Source organism: Coffea arabica, chromosome 4e (genome assembly GCF_036785885.1).
Source record: "Coffea arabica cultivar ET-39 chromosome 4e, Coffea Arabica ET-39 HiFi, whole genome shotgun sequence".
Taxonomy (NCBI): domain Eukaryota; kingdom Viridiplantae; phylum Streptophyta; class Magnoliopsida; order Gentianales; family Rubiaceae; genus Coffea; species Coffea arabica.
In genome coordinates this window covers 48,623,868-48,641,671 of record NC_092317.1, presented here as the reverse complement: position 1 = coordinate 48,641,671, position 17,804 = coordinate 48,623,868, and the positions used below count along the sequence as shown (strand labels likewise).

The 17,804-nt window shown below is 38.9% G+C and overlaps 2 protein-coding genes and 1 long non-coding RNA gene across 3 annotated transcripts; all 3 read left to right on the top strand.

The window, feature by feature from the left end:
• Positions 1-374: 374 nt before the first annotated feature.
• Positions 375-7,827, top strand: LOC140004566 (uncharacterized; the record flags this gene model as incomplete). Its single annotated transcript, XM_072046708.1, has 9 exons — positions 375-535; positions 1,408-1,473; positions 2,100-2,289; positions 2,462-2,521; positions 2,603-2,857; positions 5,002-5,260; positions 5,338-5,543; positions 5,719-5,769; positions 6,960-7,827. Coding segments are annotated over 9 exons (1,539 nt in total), but the record flags the coding sequence as incomplete, so codon positions are not given.
• A 571-nt stretch (positions 7,828-8,398) lies between these two features.
• Positions 8,399-10,265, top strand: LOC140005810 (uncharacterized). The gene is made up of 3 exons (XR_011813377.1): positions 8,399-8,615; positions 9,444-9,834; positions 9,996-10,265. It is a non-coding gene; the product is annotated as an uncharacterized lncRNA (long non-coding RNA).
• A 904-nt stretch (positions 10,266-11,169) lies between these two features.
• On the top strand, positions 11,170-15,766 carry LOC140006161 (pentatricopeptide repeat-containing protein At1g74850, chloroplastic-like). Its single transcript, XM_072048071.1, has 4 exons — positions 11,170-13,253; positions 14,110-14,424; positions 14,554-14,661; positions 14,893-15,766. The coding sequence occupies exons 1-4, from the start codon at positions 11,434-11,436 to the stop codon at positions 15,230-15,232; spliced, it is 2,583 nt and encodes an 860-aa protein (XP_071904172.1). The 5' UTR covers positions 11,170-11,433; the 3' UTR covers positions 15,233-15,766.
• Positions 15,767-17,804: the final 2,038 nt, after the last annotated feature.

The following is a 17,804-nucleotide window of genomic DNA, read 5'->3' as shown; positions in this document are numbered from 1 at the left end:
AGGGTTTAGGGTTTAGGGTTTAGGGTTTAGGGTTTAGGGTTTAGGGTTTAGGGTTTAGGGTTTAGGGTTTAGGGTTTAGGGTTTAGGGTTTAGGGTTTAGGGTTTAGGGTTTAGGGTTTAGGGTTTAGGGTTTAGGGTTTAGGGTTTAGGGTTTAGGGTTTAGGGTTTAGGGTTTAGGGTTTAGGGTTTAGGGTTTAGGGTTTAGGGTTTAGGGTTTAGGGTTTAGGGTTTAGGGTTTAGGGTTTAGGGTTTAGGGTTTAGGGTTTAGGGTTTAGGGTTTAGGGTTTAGGGTTTAGGGTTTAGGGTTTAGGGTTTAGGGTTTAGGGTTTAGGGTTTAGGGTTTAGGGTTTAGGGTTTAGGGTTTAATTTGATGATTCAATGCTTTTTTTTTTTCTTGTGTCTTTCAGAAAGGAAACATTGACACTCAAAGTTTTAGAACTCTGGATTCGTTATCTAATGATGAATTACTCTGCTCATTTCACTTACTTGGGAATCAAACATTTCACTTGTGGAGTACGTTTTCGAAGTTTCACAGGTTTGTCATTTGTGTTATATTCTTAAATCAATCACATGTTTCTGCAATTCTCTAGGCTGTAAAGATAAAGCTTCTTTTCTACAACTATGTAAGGTTCATTTTACTGAAACTTTGGGAAAGACAATCTTATAGACTATCTACCTGTTTGGTAATGATATTTTCAGCGCAAGTAAGAGCAGAGACATGTTTATTATGCATTTTTTGGAAAAAAAGGAAAGTGGATAATGCATTGGGATGTTGATGCAGGATCTTTAAGTTTGAGCCCAGAAATAGGCTGTGGCACAAAGTTGCAAGGCTGAAAAGTTTATGGAATTTCAAGGGGCTGAAGCTGTTGAGCTTGGTTCAGTTAACTTGTTTTTAAGTTTGGCTAATTGGGGAACTTTAAGTACTGCAGTCAAAACTACATGTTACTATGTCCAAGTCTTTTTGATGGCCATGCTTTTTATCCTCAGCTTCCGTGGTTTTTAAAAACTCAAAATTTTGTCTGTGTATCAACTCAAGCTCACCAACATAAGCTGCTTCCTAGGCAACTATATTACTGGTTGTCTGTGGCATAACAATTGATGCAAGCCGAAGGGTGGATCTAGCACATATTGAGGGGTCTTTGCTAAGTTAATAGTCAAATAAAAACACTAAACAAGTAGAACAGCCATACTTATAAATGCCTAATATTGTTTTCTACAATTACTAGGATTCTTGTGCTCCCAGGTAATTAAAATAAAATATAAGTAAGAAATCTTAACCAAGTGAAAATAGAGGTATCAACAAAGTTCTGTAGACTGAAGTATTATACTGCTTCATTTACCAGAAAATTATGCTTGTTTCTAAAGAGAGGAATGTTTATGCTTGATATTGTGCATCCTATTGTACAGGAAGGCACAGACATGGTTAATTCATGGGGAGGAGTTCAACGGAATAGAACCAATTGGGAACTTCTGGTAGAGTGGGGTTTTAGTCAGTGTCTTTGAGTTGATTTACTGATGCTTTTAAATGCTGGTTAATGGATAAGAATTCTTATATTACTGGGTTAATCCTCAAGAATCTGGCCAAAATTCTGCTTATATTAATAAAATTTGATTATACGCCTCCAAAAAAAAAAAGAAGAAAGAACGTCAGGTTTTTTAGTCCCTTTCCCTTCAGCCATCTTAGTGTGATCTTTGTTAGACCACTTTCTGTATGCGGCCATTTTGAAGTTTGTGTTCTGAGACTCAGGGATATATTTTTATCTCTGATGATGTATCAGAAGTTAAACCATCATCCTATCAGACAAGTATGCTATACAAGTCCTATTAGAATATACAGAATCAAGACCTAAAAACAGAAAAAGGGATCCCTAACTCAACACAAAGCTGAGTATTCTGTTGATTTCTGCATTTATTGGTGGAATGACGTTAACTGGATGAAAAATGAACGACAAACCATTTGTACTAGAGAGTTTATGTGTCTTTTGCTTTTTCATTGTGAGTAGCTTTTTGTGTTTTACATTTATGAAATGCACTGACTATTTTTCTGTGCTTGCTGCTGCATACATTAACTTCTAAGACTTTCTTTTGCTTCTGACCAGGGCTAACAAAATAAAGATTCTTGAACATTTACAAGATCAATGGGCTATTGATCGGAGAGCGGAATGGTCAATATGGATGGTTCACTCTAAGGTTGAGATGCCTCATCAATATATAAGTAGTGCTGTTGATGACTCGTCCTACCATGGTTTTCATGGGAGAGCACCTGTTTTGCGGAAAATTTCTGAGGATGTAATTTTCTCAACACTTGTGTCTTCTACTGTTTTATTCTAGTACTTGTATAGTTCTCCTTAACTGGGGACTGCAGTTAGTGTTCTACATAATATTGTTGTGTTTTTTTCTTCGTTTATTGTGACAAAGCATTGGCAGGGTCCAGTGAAAATTTTCATTGTGCTTTCTGCAGCCAGCCCAAACTGCAGCTATGCGAGCTGAGCTTCATAGACGAAGTATTGCCCAAATGAGAGTGGGTCACTCTATAATATTTCTGGTTTGCTGGTCTATGTTCATTTGCATGGACATCTGAACTTGCATTGCTTCTTTGTAGATCAATAGTAGATCCATTCAAGACCTGCATATATTTGGAGATCCATCACGGATTCCAATCATGCTTGTAGAGCGCACTGTAAATGCACCATTACGTTCAACCAGTGGAAATTCATACTTCAGCCGTGCGGATCAGAAGAACAAAGTTAGCCCACTTTCAGAAGTTGGATCCAAAGCGATGGACAAATTATCTGGTGTGAGCTCCCGGCAAAGTGGTCGTGTTTTGAAAATAGTTGTCTTTGTCCATGGGTTTCAGGTATTATCCTTCTCTTTGAGCTGTAGACCTTCAAAAGTTTCAGCAGACATTTTTAATATTTTCTTCCTACATGACAATGCTACTGTAGCTACTTGAGCTCTCTTGCTTTGCTACTATTTCTTAATTGAGAATAATTTTAGTTTTATTGTGCTTTTACCTCATTTCCATGTGATGCACAGCTGTTGCATCCATGGTCTTACATATATGTGTAACTACATTGTATTAAGACAAAACTGAGAACCTGTGTGCTTTATATGGTTGCACGATTTAAGAAAAAGAGAGACTAAAATCAACATACCTTGAATAAGATTGCCTTAATATTGGGGAGATTGATGATGGATGAGAACAGATCTGCCTGCAGTGTTATTTCAAATCTTTTATTGACTTCTGTGGTTGCTCTGATCTAAAGTGGTTCGGACACGGAAGAAATAGTTTGAGAAAGATTTTAAGCACATATTTTGTAAAGGGTTAATTTTTGCTACACCTTCATTTTAAAATTTCTTCGCACTGGCAGTCTGGGTACATGACAGATAACCTCCATTCAAACTTTAAATTCTCTTTTAGCACATTTGGCATGCATCCAAGCCACATTTAAAACCAACTGTGTAGGACATGTTAATCCATATTTACAACGTTTACCCTGATTAATAAAAGGGATAATTTCAGAAACCTCCCTTGAGGTTTCTGACAATTTTGCCTAGTACCCTTGAGGTTTTCAATATTACACTTACCTCCCTTGGCCCTATAAAATGACCATAATAACCTTAATATATTAATATTTTCATGCAATTAAACAACTCCTAAGCTTGTGCATAGGAATGCACCACACAATTAAACATTTAATGGAAAAAAAGATTCACTCATGGAATAACTAATTATGTCCTAAACACAACTCTAACATATTACAAATTAATTTTAACTTTGCTTGGAGGATATGAAGATGAATAGAAGATGTAAGCTGGAGGTTTAAAAAGGACAGAACATGTGTTGGTACTCCAACGTTTGAGGGATAGGATGTTATATTAATACAGTTGGCGAAATTTTTTGAGTTTAACAGTGCTGATTTTTTTTTTTTTTTTTTCAATTTGTAACTTAGATTGAGGTTTTAGAATTTAGGGGCTGATGGCGGTGGTGGTCATGCTGATAATGGTACGAATTTGAAATGTATGAATAAGAAAGGTTTAAAATTGTATAGATGAGCATTGAAAGTGGGTTTGAGATTTTGTGCATATTCCATAATTTTTTAAAGAATTTTATAAGAAGGTAAAATGAATTTGACAATTTCATGAGGGCGTTTTGGGTTATTCATCAAAATTTTGACCATTGACTAGTTTTTGTTACCAAAATGGTAAACTCAAGCGAGTTATGTCTAAGTTTTAAAATCTCAAGGGAACTAGGTGAAATTGTCAAAAACTTCAAGGGAGGTTTCTGAAATTATCCCTTAATAAAATCATCTTCTTCAAATAATGCCCAACCCCAAATGTTCTTATACAACAATATTCATCACGTTTTTGTTCTAAAAGTTAAAAGGTTTCCATGTGCTTTTCTGGGTATCTTAATGAGATTTTAACAAACCCCTAATATTGGTTTACTGAATATACGCCATTTTCTTTTCTCCTTTTGTGCATATTCCAGTACATTAGATTAGGGAGAACAATTGTTTGTCTGATTTTTATTTTTTGGCTAAAATAACAGAATATGATCTTTTATTCTTGTTACCTGCAATTAGTCTGCTTTTGAATCCTTTCTCATTTTAACTTAAGTGAAAGTTGTAGCCAGAAAGATCCAATTTGGTGACTTTCATCATATCAACTTGTGAAGCCTTTGATAACCTTTCGCCAAAGTTCTTGAGCATTATTTCTGTGCATTGCGCTCGCAAACGTGTGTCTTGGCTGGTGTGCTCACTGAAAATTTTATAAATCGCAAATACGAAATAGTGGTCTATTAGCTTCCTGAATAAATTCCTTTTCTGTTGGATTATGAGTATGATATCCATATTATTTTGTACAGCTAAATCAACTACCAAATTGTGTAACAAAATATGCCGGGAAGAAAGGAATGGGACTGTCTTATAAATGTTATCTATTAGGTTTTCTTCCAAATTTAGAGCTGACCTTTTAGCATGTGGGCTAAAAAATGTGCAGGGGCATCACCTGGACTTGCGACTAGTTCGTAATCAATGGCTTTTGATTGATCCTAAGGTAGAATTTTTAATGTCAGAGGTTAATGAAGAGAAAACATCTGGAGATTTTAGAGAAATGGGACAGAGACTAGCTCAAGAAGTAGTCTCTTTCATAAAGAAGAAGATGGATAAGGTCTCTAGATCTGGAGGCTTACGAAGTATAAAGCTAAGCTTCGTTGGACATTCAATTGGGAACATCATTTTGAGAACTGCATTAACAGGTTCGAATGCTGTGGCAAAAAATGCAATTCTAAGATCAACTTGGAAGGATGCTGATTTTGTGCTTTACTTTTTGCAGAGAGTGTTATGGAACCATACCTCAGATTCCTTTATACCTATGTATCTGTTTCTGGTCCACATCTAGGATATTTGTACAGCTCAAATTCTTTATTCAATTCTGGATTGTGGCTCTTGAAGAAGCTCAAGGGCACACAATGCATTCATCAGCTTACTTTCACGGATGATCCAGATCTCCAAAATACTTTTCTGTACGGACTTTGTAAGGTAATGATTTTGATTGACAGCATGCTCTGAAGTTTTCTTTGCCTCTGGACTCTTTTTTCCTTTAGCCTTTTCCAGTGAAAATTTTCTTCATATTTTCCTTTTCTGATGGGTTGGAAAAAACCTTTGTTTGTTGTCACTGAATATATATCTTCTATGTTTATTTCTCTTCTCTCAGCAAAAGACCTTGGAGAACTTCAGGAACATTATTCTCTTATCTTCACCGCAGGTATTATTTAATCCTCAAACATTTATCACGTGTAGCGAGTTCTGGTTTTCTTCTGCTAGTTGTTTATAACAACTTCATCTTCTTTATTTTCTATAACCTTATAGACATAACACTGCAAAACACTGACAGATCTGCAAAACTTCCATATGATTTTAATTATTGAGTTTGACACCGTGTATCAGACGTGTAGAAAGTTAAATCTCTGGTGATATGATGTTCTTCCACCACTTGTGGGAACAATGACTGTTGTGATGGAAAGGTTTTTTGTTTACTGAGATGGTGAAGAATATTTGGATGCCTTTTGTTAGCCTTCTCAGGTGCTGTACGGTTGCATTGTAGGTTATCGTTAAACATCTATTTTTGTTGGTTAGTTCCAACTTATAGAATACCATAATATGTTAGGATGAAACTTCTTATGGATTCTTTAGAGAATATGCCAACACGCATCTTTTTTTGAGTTGCTCCTCTTGTAAGCCGCTGACTTGTGCCATAGTTAATAGTATTGAGTACCAAGCAAATGTAAATATCCCTTACTCTTTGAATGGCACTGAATGTGTTAGAACCAATAAATGATAGCTGCACGTGTGTTCATAGGTGCAGATGTTAAACTCTTGTATTTCGCCAACTTTATGGCTGCAATCGCCTCCATCAACCTCTCCATCTCTTTCCTCCATCTCATGAGTTTTTTTTTATATATATTTTTTATTTTTTGTACTTTTCAGAACTAACATGTTGCCGCTAGCTTTTCAGGTTTACATGTTATGCTTATCTGCATTACAGTTAACCCTCATATCCACAACTTTTGCCTTTGCCATGTGTCATATTCATCCATCATACCAAACTAGTTTACACCATATCCAATTTTAGATACTATTGGAGTAAAAATTATATATTATTTTAACTCGTATTTATCAAAAAACAAGTTTTAGTTCTGAAGTCGAATTCTTTAACTGTAGCACCGCATGATAAGGGATAGCTGGGGTTGAGGTTAATTTACTCTGCGGAGAACTGTTTGTCGTGGATGAATTTTTTGATGCATTAGATGGTTTTTGAGCTCCAGTTTTGTGTATGATCCCCTTAATAGACCCAATAAGGAAAGTGAGAAACAGTTTGCTAGATGCTCGTCTATCCAATTTTGTGATCGGTTATGTAAACTACTGATGGCAGTGGCGAATTGCTTCTTGTCTCAGGATGGTTACGTGCCATATCATTCTGCAAGAATTGAAATGTGTCAAGCATCTTCAGGGGACAACTCGAAGAAGGGTAAAGTTTTTCTGGAGATGCTTAATGATTGCTTGGACCAGATACGTGCGCCCTTGTCTGAACCCAGAGTATTCATGCGGTGCGATGTTAATTTTGATATCTCCTTGCATGGGAGGAGCTTGAATACTATCATTGGACGAGCAGCTCATATAGAATTCTTGGAGTCAGACATATTTGCCAGATTCCTTATGTGGTCATTCCCAGAACTCTTCCGGTGATTCAAGGAATTTTTTTTTCTCCCATTTTTGTGGTATAGGTGATTTTAACCAAAGACAAAGAACCAGAGCTTTTGATGGCTGTGTGACCTCCAATTTTTGAAGTGAGGAGGGAGGCCAGCCAACTTATGGTTTCTGGATTTGGCATTGCCCCTGGGAGTGGAGCTTAAATCTGAATGTTAAAGGATGCAGCTGAGTGAAGGTGTGTGGATGGATGATGTTTTGCTGTAACAAATGGGCAGTTCACTGAGAAAGCAATTCCGCTTTTGGCTGAAAGCCCTTTTTTTTTTTTTTGCATTTTTTCCCACCCCCACCCCTTTAAGGTGTACCTATGTATTTAGAGTAGTATTTAGTTAGGTAGATTGTGTACTTTTTTAGTTAATTATTACTGTATACATGTTTTATAATAGCAGATTTAGGTGATAAATTTCATAGGGGTGTGTTTGTACATTGGTTGAGGAAGTTTATGGGGTGTCGGGGAAGTTGATGATGAGGATATTGTTGTATCTTTTGTGCAGCGAGAGAAATCATGCACATGTGTAATGAATCCTCAAAAAAGAAGAAGGTTTCTTAATGCTAATATGATGGTTTAGTAGGTAAGTTCCTCAAACAATGAAAAGCTGTTTGATATATCCGCAACAATCAAGAAGCTCCTGGTGTATCCTACTCATTCTTCTTCTCCTCTCAGTTCCAAGTTCTAAGCTCCAAGTTCGGGCTCGAGTTTGATGTTAACAGAGCTTGAGTCGAGTTCGGATTCGAACTGCTCAAGAGTGGCTCGATTCATTTGTAACTCTAATCAAGTTTGAGTTCAATTAAAACTCGTGTTCGAACTCGTATTGACTGAGTTCGAGTTTGAACAATAAAAATTTGAATTCGAACTTGTGTTGATTGAGTTCAAATTTGAATAAATTAAAGGGATAATTTCAGAAACCTCAGGGGAGGTTTCTGACAGTTTCACTCCCCTCCCCTGTGGTTTCTGAAATTCCATAAACCTCCTTTGTCAGATGGTGAGGTCCCATTTCTTACATCATTGGTGCCAAAAAGACTTAAAGACCCTTACAATTTTGCTAATATTTCGTGATTATCTGAAAGCTATTAGTTAAGTTAGTTATAAACACAATTAATGTAATTAACCATAAATTAGAGTCCTAACAACCAAAATAGAAAAGGGAGTGTAGTGAAATGGAGCCAAACTTAGGCGCCATGATCTTGATCTGATTGACATAACAGCTTGAAAAAAATCTGTGCATATAGAAGCAAGAAACTTACTGGACTCCCGCCATTGTTGAGATAGAGCAACTGAGCTTAATGGTTGGCAAACAAACTTGTTGATTCTAAGCTTTGCTGAAGAGTCTCTTAGCTCGACCAGTAAGTGTTTAAGATTTCGGAGACTGTTTCAACATTCCTTGGCAGCTTATGATGATTTGTGCGTTGTTTGTATAAGCTTGATATATGTTTGCTTATGATTTTCTGGTTTGTCATGTGACTTGGTTTGCTAAGCCTCTACCAGATTATGCTTGCTTGATTCTATATTTCTCGTCGTACTTGGGTTGTTTGATATAGTTAGATGCCAAACCTCAGTACTTTGAGAGCTCATTCTTTCTCTGTGTAACTTCAGCAACCAATGTTGCAAGATGGTTAATATTGTAACTAATATTTTCTGTAACTTCAATAACTAATTTGTAACTTCAGTAGGCTATGATTGTCTATTGTAGGATGGTTAACACTGATGTTCATGATATTGTGCTCCATTTTATGGGAAGAAAAGTAAGAGTGGCTAAGGTAGATCCCTAAAATACATTAGACATCCTTTATTAGAGAATGCAGCAGCAAGTTTGCTTATTGCAGAAGATGGGCTATAAATCAAATACAAACGATGAAAATAGGTCATAGCATCATAATGTATCATCCTGCCTGAAATCTGACACTTTTACCATTGAGTTATGCTTTAGTTGAAAGTAAAGAATATACAGAGGAGCCTGCAACAAAAGTAAAGTTCCGAACGTCATTAATCATTCTAGGCTGCTCCACCTCAATGTCATTAACTGGAACTGGTCAGTTTCTCAAACATCCTTTTAGTGCAAATTAAGGAGCTTGCTGCTTGAACTTTGAAATGATTCCATTCAATTTGGGATTGTAGCTGCTGATTGAAAAAATTATCTTCTGCAAATATTAAATTTATTGCAATAATGTCAGGATACAGGGAGAGAGTTTTTGCAATCATTGGTGTCAAGGTGTATGCTGCTGGGCTATATGTGAATCAGTCAATTTCACTAGGATAAAACTGTTTGCATTTATCAAATCTGATTGAACAAGGAAAGAGAGGAGAGGGAAAAGTAAATTAAGAAGCTAATATTGATTGGAAACTGCAGCTCCTTTGGAAAAATCTCTGCAAATTGTTCTGGTGAGAGATGTGGATGGTAAAACGTTTTGGGATGCCTTAGATGAAGCCATCTCTCCAAGAATTAAATCGCCTGCTCCAGTTGATACCGCTGCTCTTTCTACATTTAGTACTCTGTTTCAAGGAAGGCCTCTTAATAAGGGTACCATTATCTTCTTGACTTGGCCGGACTCTACCAAAATGCTTGTAAGTTGCATGTAGTAAAATTCAATTTTCCTGCATTTCTTTATATGCTGATGGCTTTTTGCTAAAGATGTGTTTCCTCTTTTCTTCTTAGTCTTGAGCTTCTACTGTGCTATTTTCTTTCTTGTAAACATATCAGCTTGACTCTCTTAAAAAATCTGTAGGTTTCTGTATCGAGTGATGGGTTGCCTTCTGGTGTTGATGCAACTACTGAGTCAACAAATGTGATATTAGCTCTTTTTGATGTATTTCTGGGAAGTGATTCAGTTTCTCCTACTCTTAAGGCTTCAGTGACCAGTGGATTGACAGCATTGCTGAATGGCTGAAGTAAAGAAAACAAGAGAGATTTTCTGCTCAGTTGTTTTAATTCCTGACACTCAATGTTCATCATAGCTTTCTACATGAATGAAATGCTCTAAATCTTGTTTTGTACACTATGAACACTTTGGAAAGAGCATTGCTCCACTAATCTAATAACCAGAAGTAAGAACCCTCCACTAAAACCTCCCCTGACGTTGTGTGCTTGTCTGTTGATTGGTCTCACTTACACCCCCCAAGTTTCATTCTTCTTAAATTCCCTCCCAATTCTTCACATCAGATTAGCTCTCTAACCCAAGATAATGAGGGCATTTGTGGTATACACTTGTTTCTCTCTCCAGATACTAATTTTTTATTGTTTGTATTTTTAAATTGGGTCTATTTTGGCATTGCCTATCAAGTTTTAGAGGAGGTTTGTGGAATTTCAGAAACCACAGGGGAGGGGAGTGAAACTGTCAGAAACCTCAGGGGAGGTTTCTGAAATTATCCCTAAATTAAATTACTTGATAAGTCGAGATCAGGTTTGATATATGAAACTCTGAATTGAAAACCTGTCAACTCTGACTTAAACTCTGACTTGAGAAAGAAGAAGGTTTCTCCCTGTGGGGTTAAGTTCCCACATCGCTTGGGGGGGTTTGGGGGGTTTAGTAGTTAAGTGCTGCGGAGCACTTCAAAAGTTACCGGCTTTTGAAGTGTCTTCGCAGAGTCCATTTATCGAAACACTCATACAAAAAACTGTGAGTTATGAAAGGGAAAAACCTGTCTCGGGGAGTCTGGGGGGTCTTTACTTCTTAGCAGCAGGGCACCCTGTGGGGTTAAGTTCCCACATCGCTTGGGGGGGTTTGGGGGGTTTAGTAGTTAAGTGCTGCGGAGCACTTCAAAAGTTACCGGCTTTTGAAGTGTCTTCGCAGAGTCCATTTATCGAAACACTCATACAAAAAACTGTGAGTTATGAAAGGGAGAAAGAAGAAGGTTTCTTAATGATAATATGATGGTTTAGTAGATAAGTGGGAGAAAGAAGAAGGTTTCTTAATGATAATATGATGGTTTAGTAGATAAGTTCCTCAAACACAATGAAGCTCTAAGTGTATCTTATACTAAATATTCTTCTTCTCCTCTCAAGAAGAACGGAAGGCTCAATTCCACTGCAAAGCTAAGCCTTTTTTGAGGGCAAGACAAAAAACGAAAGGAGCAGTCAACATCTTCATTCTGTGTCATCTTCTTCTTGGAGATGAGAGCTGAGAGCCCCCCATACACCGATGTCACAGTGAGCGAGTGACGAAAATGTCCCTCGCCTTGTACCCCCGCTTCCACAGCCCTTCCCCTTGTACGCATTCTTCCTCCTACTCCTTCCCCTCTTCCCCCAAACTCCATTTCCTCACCACCTTCCCGCGACCTTCCACCACCGCCGTCTCCGTCCGCGCCAAGCCCAAAGAACTCATCCTCGGCAACCCTTCTGTTCTCGTCGAAAAGGGCAAGTACAGCTACGACGTCGAGACCCTCATCAACAAGCTCTCCAGTCTTCCTCCCCGCGGCAGCATCGCCCGATGCCTCGACGCTTTCAAGAACAAGCTCTCCCTCTCCGACTTCTCCCTCGTCTTCAAGGAGTTCGCCTCCCGCGCCGACTGGCAGCGCTCCCTCCGCCTCTTCAAGTACATGCAGCGCCAGCTCTGGTGCAAGCCCAACGAGCACATTTACGCTCTCCTCATCGGCATTCTCGGCCGCGAAGGCCTTCTCGAGAAAGCCTCTGAGGTATTCGACGAAATGCCCCAGCACAACGTCGTCAGGACCGTTCTCTCCTACACCGCCATCATTAATGCCTATGGCCGAAACGGTCAGTACCAAACCTCTTTAAGTCTGCTGGACCAGATGAAAAAGAGAGACCGAATTCTTCCTAGCATCCTCACTTACAATACCGTTATCAATGCCTGCGCTCGCGGCGGCTACGAGTGGGAGGGGCTTCTGGGCTTGTTCGCCGAAATGCGGCACGAAGGGATTCAGCCGGATTTAGTCACTTACAATACTCTCCTGAGCGCCTGCGCCAGTAGGAAGCTGGGGGACGAGGCGGAGATGGTGTTTAAGACCATGAACGAAGGTGGGGTTTTACCCGATATAAATACCTATAGGTATCTGGTCGAGACGTTTGGGAAGTTGGGGAGGCTAGACAAGGTTGGGGTGTTGTTGAGGGAAATGGAGGAAGAGGGGAATTTACCCGAGGTTACGAGTTATAACGTGCTGTTGGAGGCTTATGCGGATTCAGGGTCCATCAAAGAGGCCGTTGGGGTGTTTAGGCAAATGCAGGCTGCAGGGTGCGTGCCCAATGCCTCCACCTACAGCATCTTGCTCAACTTGTACGGGGGTCAAGGGAGATACGATGAGGTTAGAGACCTATTTCTTGAGATGAAGGTGAGTAACATACATCCCGATGCGGCCACATATAACATACTTATACAGGTTTTCGGGGAAGGAGGGTATTTCAAGGAGGTTGTGACGTTGTTTCATGATATGGCTGAGGAAAATGTGGAGCCGAATATGGAGACCTGCGAGGGCTTGATGTATGCATGTGGAAAGGGTGGGCTGCACGAGGATGCAAAGAGAATTCTTCTTCACATGAAAGAGAAGGGGATTGTGCCGAGTTCTAAGGCATACACTGCAGTAATTGAAGCTTATGGTCAGGCTGCGTTGTATGAGGAGGCTCTCGTTGCGTTCAACACGATGAATGAGGTGGGAAGCAAGCCAATTGTTGAGACGTATAATTCATTGATTCATGCATTTGCTAAAGGAGGGCTGTACAAGGAGTTTGAAGCGATTATTATGAGAATGGGTGAGCTGGGTGTTCCGAGGAACAGGGATTCGTTTAATGGTGTTATTGAAGGATACAGGCAGGGAGGGCAGTTTGAAGATGCTATGAAGGCTTATGTGGAAATGGAAAAGGCAAGATGTGATCCTGATGAGTGTACTCTTGAGGCAATTTTGAGTGTTTACTGCTTTGCTGGTCTTGCAGACGAGAGTGAGCAGCAGTTTGAAGAAATTAAGGAGTTGGGCATACTGCCTAGTGTCATGTGCTACTGTATGATGTTGGCAGTTCATGGAAAAAATGACAGGTCAGATTTCTATTGCCTATGAAGTAAATTTAAAAAAAAAAAAAATTTTTTTTGGGGGCCCTCTGTGCAGTTGTATTATGACTGGCATTGCTGCATTAATGGGCGGCCAAGGTTTCGAGTCATACATTGCTACAATGCCATAATCTACAGTTGAATTTCACATTTTTTCTTGTGCCTGCTCGAGTTAACACATTTATATTATGTGTAGATGTATTTTACCTAATACAAAATGATGTTTTGCGTATCACAATCTAATCGAGTTGTTGAACGATAATGTAAAGAAAGATACACACACACACACATATATATATATATTGACCATAGGTATGATTTTGGCTTTAGCAGTTAGCTAACTATAAAATTCTAAGATGCGCTGACTTTTTCTTCATCCTTATTGACGAGTTACTGAATTTTCATGTTACTTTTTATTTATTTAATGTGCTATTTTTTTTTCAGTCTATTGGAATTTGTAGTTGTGATTTGATTCTCTCTCTTTCCCGTAATTGAAGTACATGTAGCTTGGACTGTGTGATATTACTGCAAAGAATGTATAGTTGCGTTTTATATGTAATCCTGTGATTTCTTTTGTGCTTTGTTGGCTATTGCAGAAGACTTGAAGTTTTATATTACATGAGGTAGTAGTATGCATAGGGAATTTCTGACTTTCTCCAAACCTGTAGTGGGCTTTGGAGCTTTTAAGGCTTCGGATGTTGACTTTGGATATCAAATGTTTAGCTTTGGCTGTTTCAGATCTCTGAGAGTATATTGAAGTTATGATGCCGTGTTTTGAATGAATACTTTTGCAGTTTCTCTGTATTCATATTTTCAACAAATTTTACATTTTCTTCTTTTTCAGGTTGGACAGAGCCTATGACTTGCTGGATGAGATGTTGTCCACTAAAGCATCCAATATCCACCAGGTCATGGGGCAGATGATCAGAGGTGATTTTGATGATGAAATTAACTGGCAGATGGTAGAGTATGTGCTTGACAAACTTAACTCTGAAGGTTGTGGTCTAGGAATGAGATTCTACAATACGCTTCTAGAAGCACTTTGGTGGCTTGGCCAGAAGGAAAGGGCTGCAAAAGTGCTAAATGAAGCAACAAAGAGGGGACTCTTTCCTGAACTGTTTCGTATTAAAAAATTTGTCTGGTCCGTGGATGTGCACAGGTATTGAGCTGCTTCCGCCCGTTGAGTTTCTATTTCCTCTGAAGCAAATCTAGTATGACAAAGATGAAAGATTTGCAAGCTGTGGTTGCTTATGTACTACTTGTCCTTTCGTTGTTTTGACCCTTTTAGGATGTGGCCTGGTGGTGCATGCACAGCAATTTCTGTCTGGCTGAAGAATATGCAAGGTCGGGTAGATGATGGGGAGGATCTTCCTCAACTGGCATCCGTCGTTGTGGTGTAGGTCTTTTTATTCTATGTTTAATTATATAATAACCTTGTGTACTAGGTTTTTGCTCTTACATGCTATTCCAGCTCCAGTAACCCCTACCAAAGAAAACAAAAGGTATTACGTGGAAATGGGCAAAATATAAAAAGTGAAACAGAGTATACAGGAAAGAAATTCCTGTCCTTTTCTGTTGATATTATTCTTTTGGGTGATTGACGCTCGTGCTCTTTCCTGTTTTGCAGACGGGGACATATGGAGAGGAGTTCCATAACACGAGATTTCCCTGTTGCAAAGGCTGCATATTCTTTGCTGAAAGATAGTGTTTCATCATCTTTTTGTTTCCCGGGATGGAACAAGGGACGAATAGTTTGCCAAAAATCTCAGCTAAAGCGGATTCTCTCTAGCACTGAATCATCCTCCAAAGAACCTAACAGTGATGCTGTGATTAATATAAGTAACTCTCCTTTGCCCTTTGTGGAAACGGGAACTTCCAGGAGTGACGTCAAGAGAAGGCGACGCGAGAGTGGTGACATTGAGACAGGCTTTAGAACAAGAATTGAACTCACTACTAGCACAGCTTGAAGAGAGAATTGCTTTCAGCTGCTTTATTTGGGCAAGTGTTAGCCAGTGGAAGAGTTAAATGGATGAGGGCTCTGGACCAAGCTGCGCGCTTAAAACATTGCATCATGTTGGAGACCAAGTTTCGATCTTAGCTAGCATAGACACACATGCTGGAGCAGATGTGACCTGATTTTTGACTTTGGTGGTGCTAGCCTGCTTGGTTAGTTGAACCCTCAGCAGATGACATTGGAGCCAAAATTTTTGTCCGTGGCTTCAAGTGGAGAGCAGGGCGGAACACACTTTGATGTGTTGTGGGTGAAAGATCTTATTCCTGTAATCAATGACACTGACACCGATTCAAAATGCTCAAGTGACTTCCATTTTGGATTTTTAGCAGTCATCAGCGCTTTTGTTACGTAATGGTTGCTGATTGTAGGTAAAAATGGCCATCCATTAACTGAAGAATGAATGTACAATATGTTGTCTCCAATTTTGTTGTGATGAATTACTGACACAAATATAATTGAGTAGTTAATGCTGTTGAAACTTTGCCAAGTTCTGATTTGGCTTAACCCTCAAAAAGTTTTTTGGCAGGGCAGGTTTTAATGTTGTTGGTCTCATATTTGGCTGACTAGTCATGGCGGACTGCAATATGAAATCTTGTGTTAATTCTATCAATGCCTTCTTCCCCTTTTGGCCCTTCTTCCCTCTCCTATTGCTGCTTCGGCATAGCAGTTTTGACAGGTTCTTTTACCTACCAACTCTGCATTAAGAGTTAATATGCGGCCATGTTGGCTCACTCTAGTGGTTTGCTTGTCCTCCTCTCTATCCAATATTTGATATCCACCCTAAAACAGTTTTTTTTTTTTACAAAAATATATTTTAGGTTTTAGAATTTGAAAAGTAGTTTCCCCATTTAAGAAAAAACGAGTGTGTTTTTTCAACCTGTAGTTGGAAATGTTTTTGTAACCTATACCATACCATTATTCCCTCTCAGGTGAGGTTTAACTTAAGGGACTTGATCAAGAAAATTTTTTCCTAACATGAGGTCTTCTTATTATTCTACAAGAAACCGTCTACGCACGACCAGCTTAATATATATATAGTTTCCCAAGCATCTTACCATGCTTCGTATGGAGATGGTAGTTAAGGGATCGTTGCAGGGTAAGACAACTCTAAAGGTTAAGGTTGTGGTGCTAAATATGCACTGATGGGTTTTAAGGGGAAAAGGATTAGTCTCAAGCAAAGAGGGAAGGGATTGATCTCAAAGAAAGAGGGTCTGTTATTTCTTCTTCTGGCAGCAAATGGAGCTCAAAAGGAGAATATTTAAGTTTCGTTTCAGATAATGCTAGTAGCTTAATGATGATTATGGCGGACAAAACTTGATGCAACAGACTTGGGATATGGTAAAGAAAAGAAAGATATGATAAAGAAATCAGGGATGCATCTTGAAGATAAAGAGCAGCATCCCATCCGGATTGCTAATAATTGAGGGGTGGGGTGGGGGGGGACTTGTTCAGCAACTTTACAGAGTTTTTGGTCCTACTACTTTTACATATTGGATGGACCAGAAAGAAAGGCCAGAGAATGGGAAAGCGTCCAATGGATGAGCCCAATCCCAATGGTGTCAAATATACTATAGAGACATATTACTTTCACGTCAGATAAAAAAAAGAATGTTGACCAGGACTGGGGGAGTGGGATTGGATCAGATTTTATGCGTCTATTAAATTAAATTAAATGTGGATTACCTTTAGGTGTATGACCCTAAATCCAAGGAGAAAGGCCCGAATATGTCAACATTGATCATTAGGACACACAAATTACAGTTACTGGTACTTGTTGTAATAGCTGGAGAAATGCGACCTTTTAACTCACGACTGTCCATCGTCCATGTTAACACAATGTATCCAAGACTCTCTCTCTCTTTCTCTCTTACTTAGGACTGCAAACGAACCGATCCGACTCGCGAGTAGTTCGAGTCAAAACTCAAATCGAATTCGAGTTCAAAATATTAAATTCGTCAGCTCATAAGACGACTCGCGAATTTGAGTATATATATATATATATTAATAGTAAAATTACATATATATTCTAATATTTTATTATTTATTAAGAAAAAATAATTATTTATTATTTTTATTAGATTAATTTCCAGAAACTCGAGCACACGATTGAGCTACAGCTTGCGAGCCTTGTCGACTCGAGCTCAAGCCTGACTTTTTCTTGGTCGAGTCCAACTCGAGCTCGATTTTCTTGACTCGTTGAGTTCGAGTTCGAACTCGAACCTACCTGTTATTAAGCCGAGCTCGGCTCGATAAGTTTAAAATTCGATTCAACTCGACTCGCTTGCAGCTCTTGCCTTACAACTATAGTAGTATAATAGTAGCAATTTGGCATGCGCTTCGGCTGGCCAGCACCCTTTACCACTAGTTGCCAAACTTAGAAGTCGTCCCTCCCGTCCGTGGATGATTGGCTTTGTAGCAGTAGCAGAACAGGATATATTCGGTTACATTTCGGACAAGGTCACACTATCAAGTTGCCGAATTCTTGGGTTTCGTCCAGAAAATGTTAGAAAAAGGTCACACTATCA

Coding starts and splice junctions, on each gene's coding strand:
- LOC140006161 (XM_072048071.1), top strand. CDS start 11,434: ATGTCCCTCGCCTTGTACCCCCGCTTCCACAGCCCTTCCCCTTGTACG. Junction 13,254..14,109: donor GTTCATGGAAAAAATGACAG/GTCAGATTTCTA, acceptor CTTCTTTTTCAG/GTTGGACAGAGCCTATGACT. Junction 14,662..14,892: donor CTGGCATCCGTCGTTGTGGT/GTAGGTCTTTTT, acceptor CCTGTTTTGCAG/ACGGGGACATATGGAGAGGA.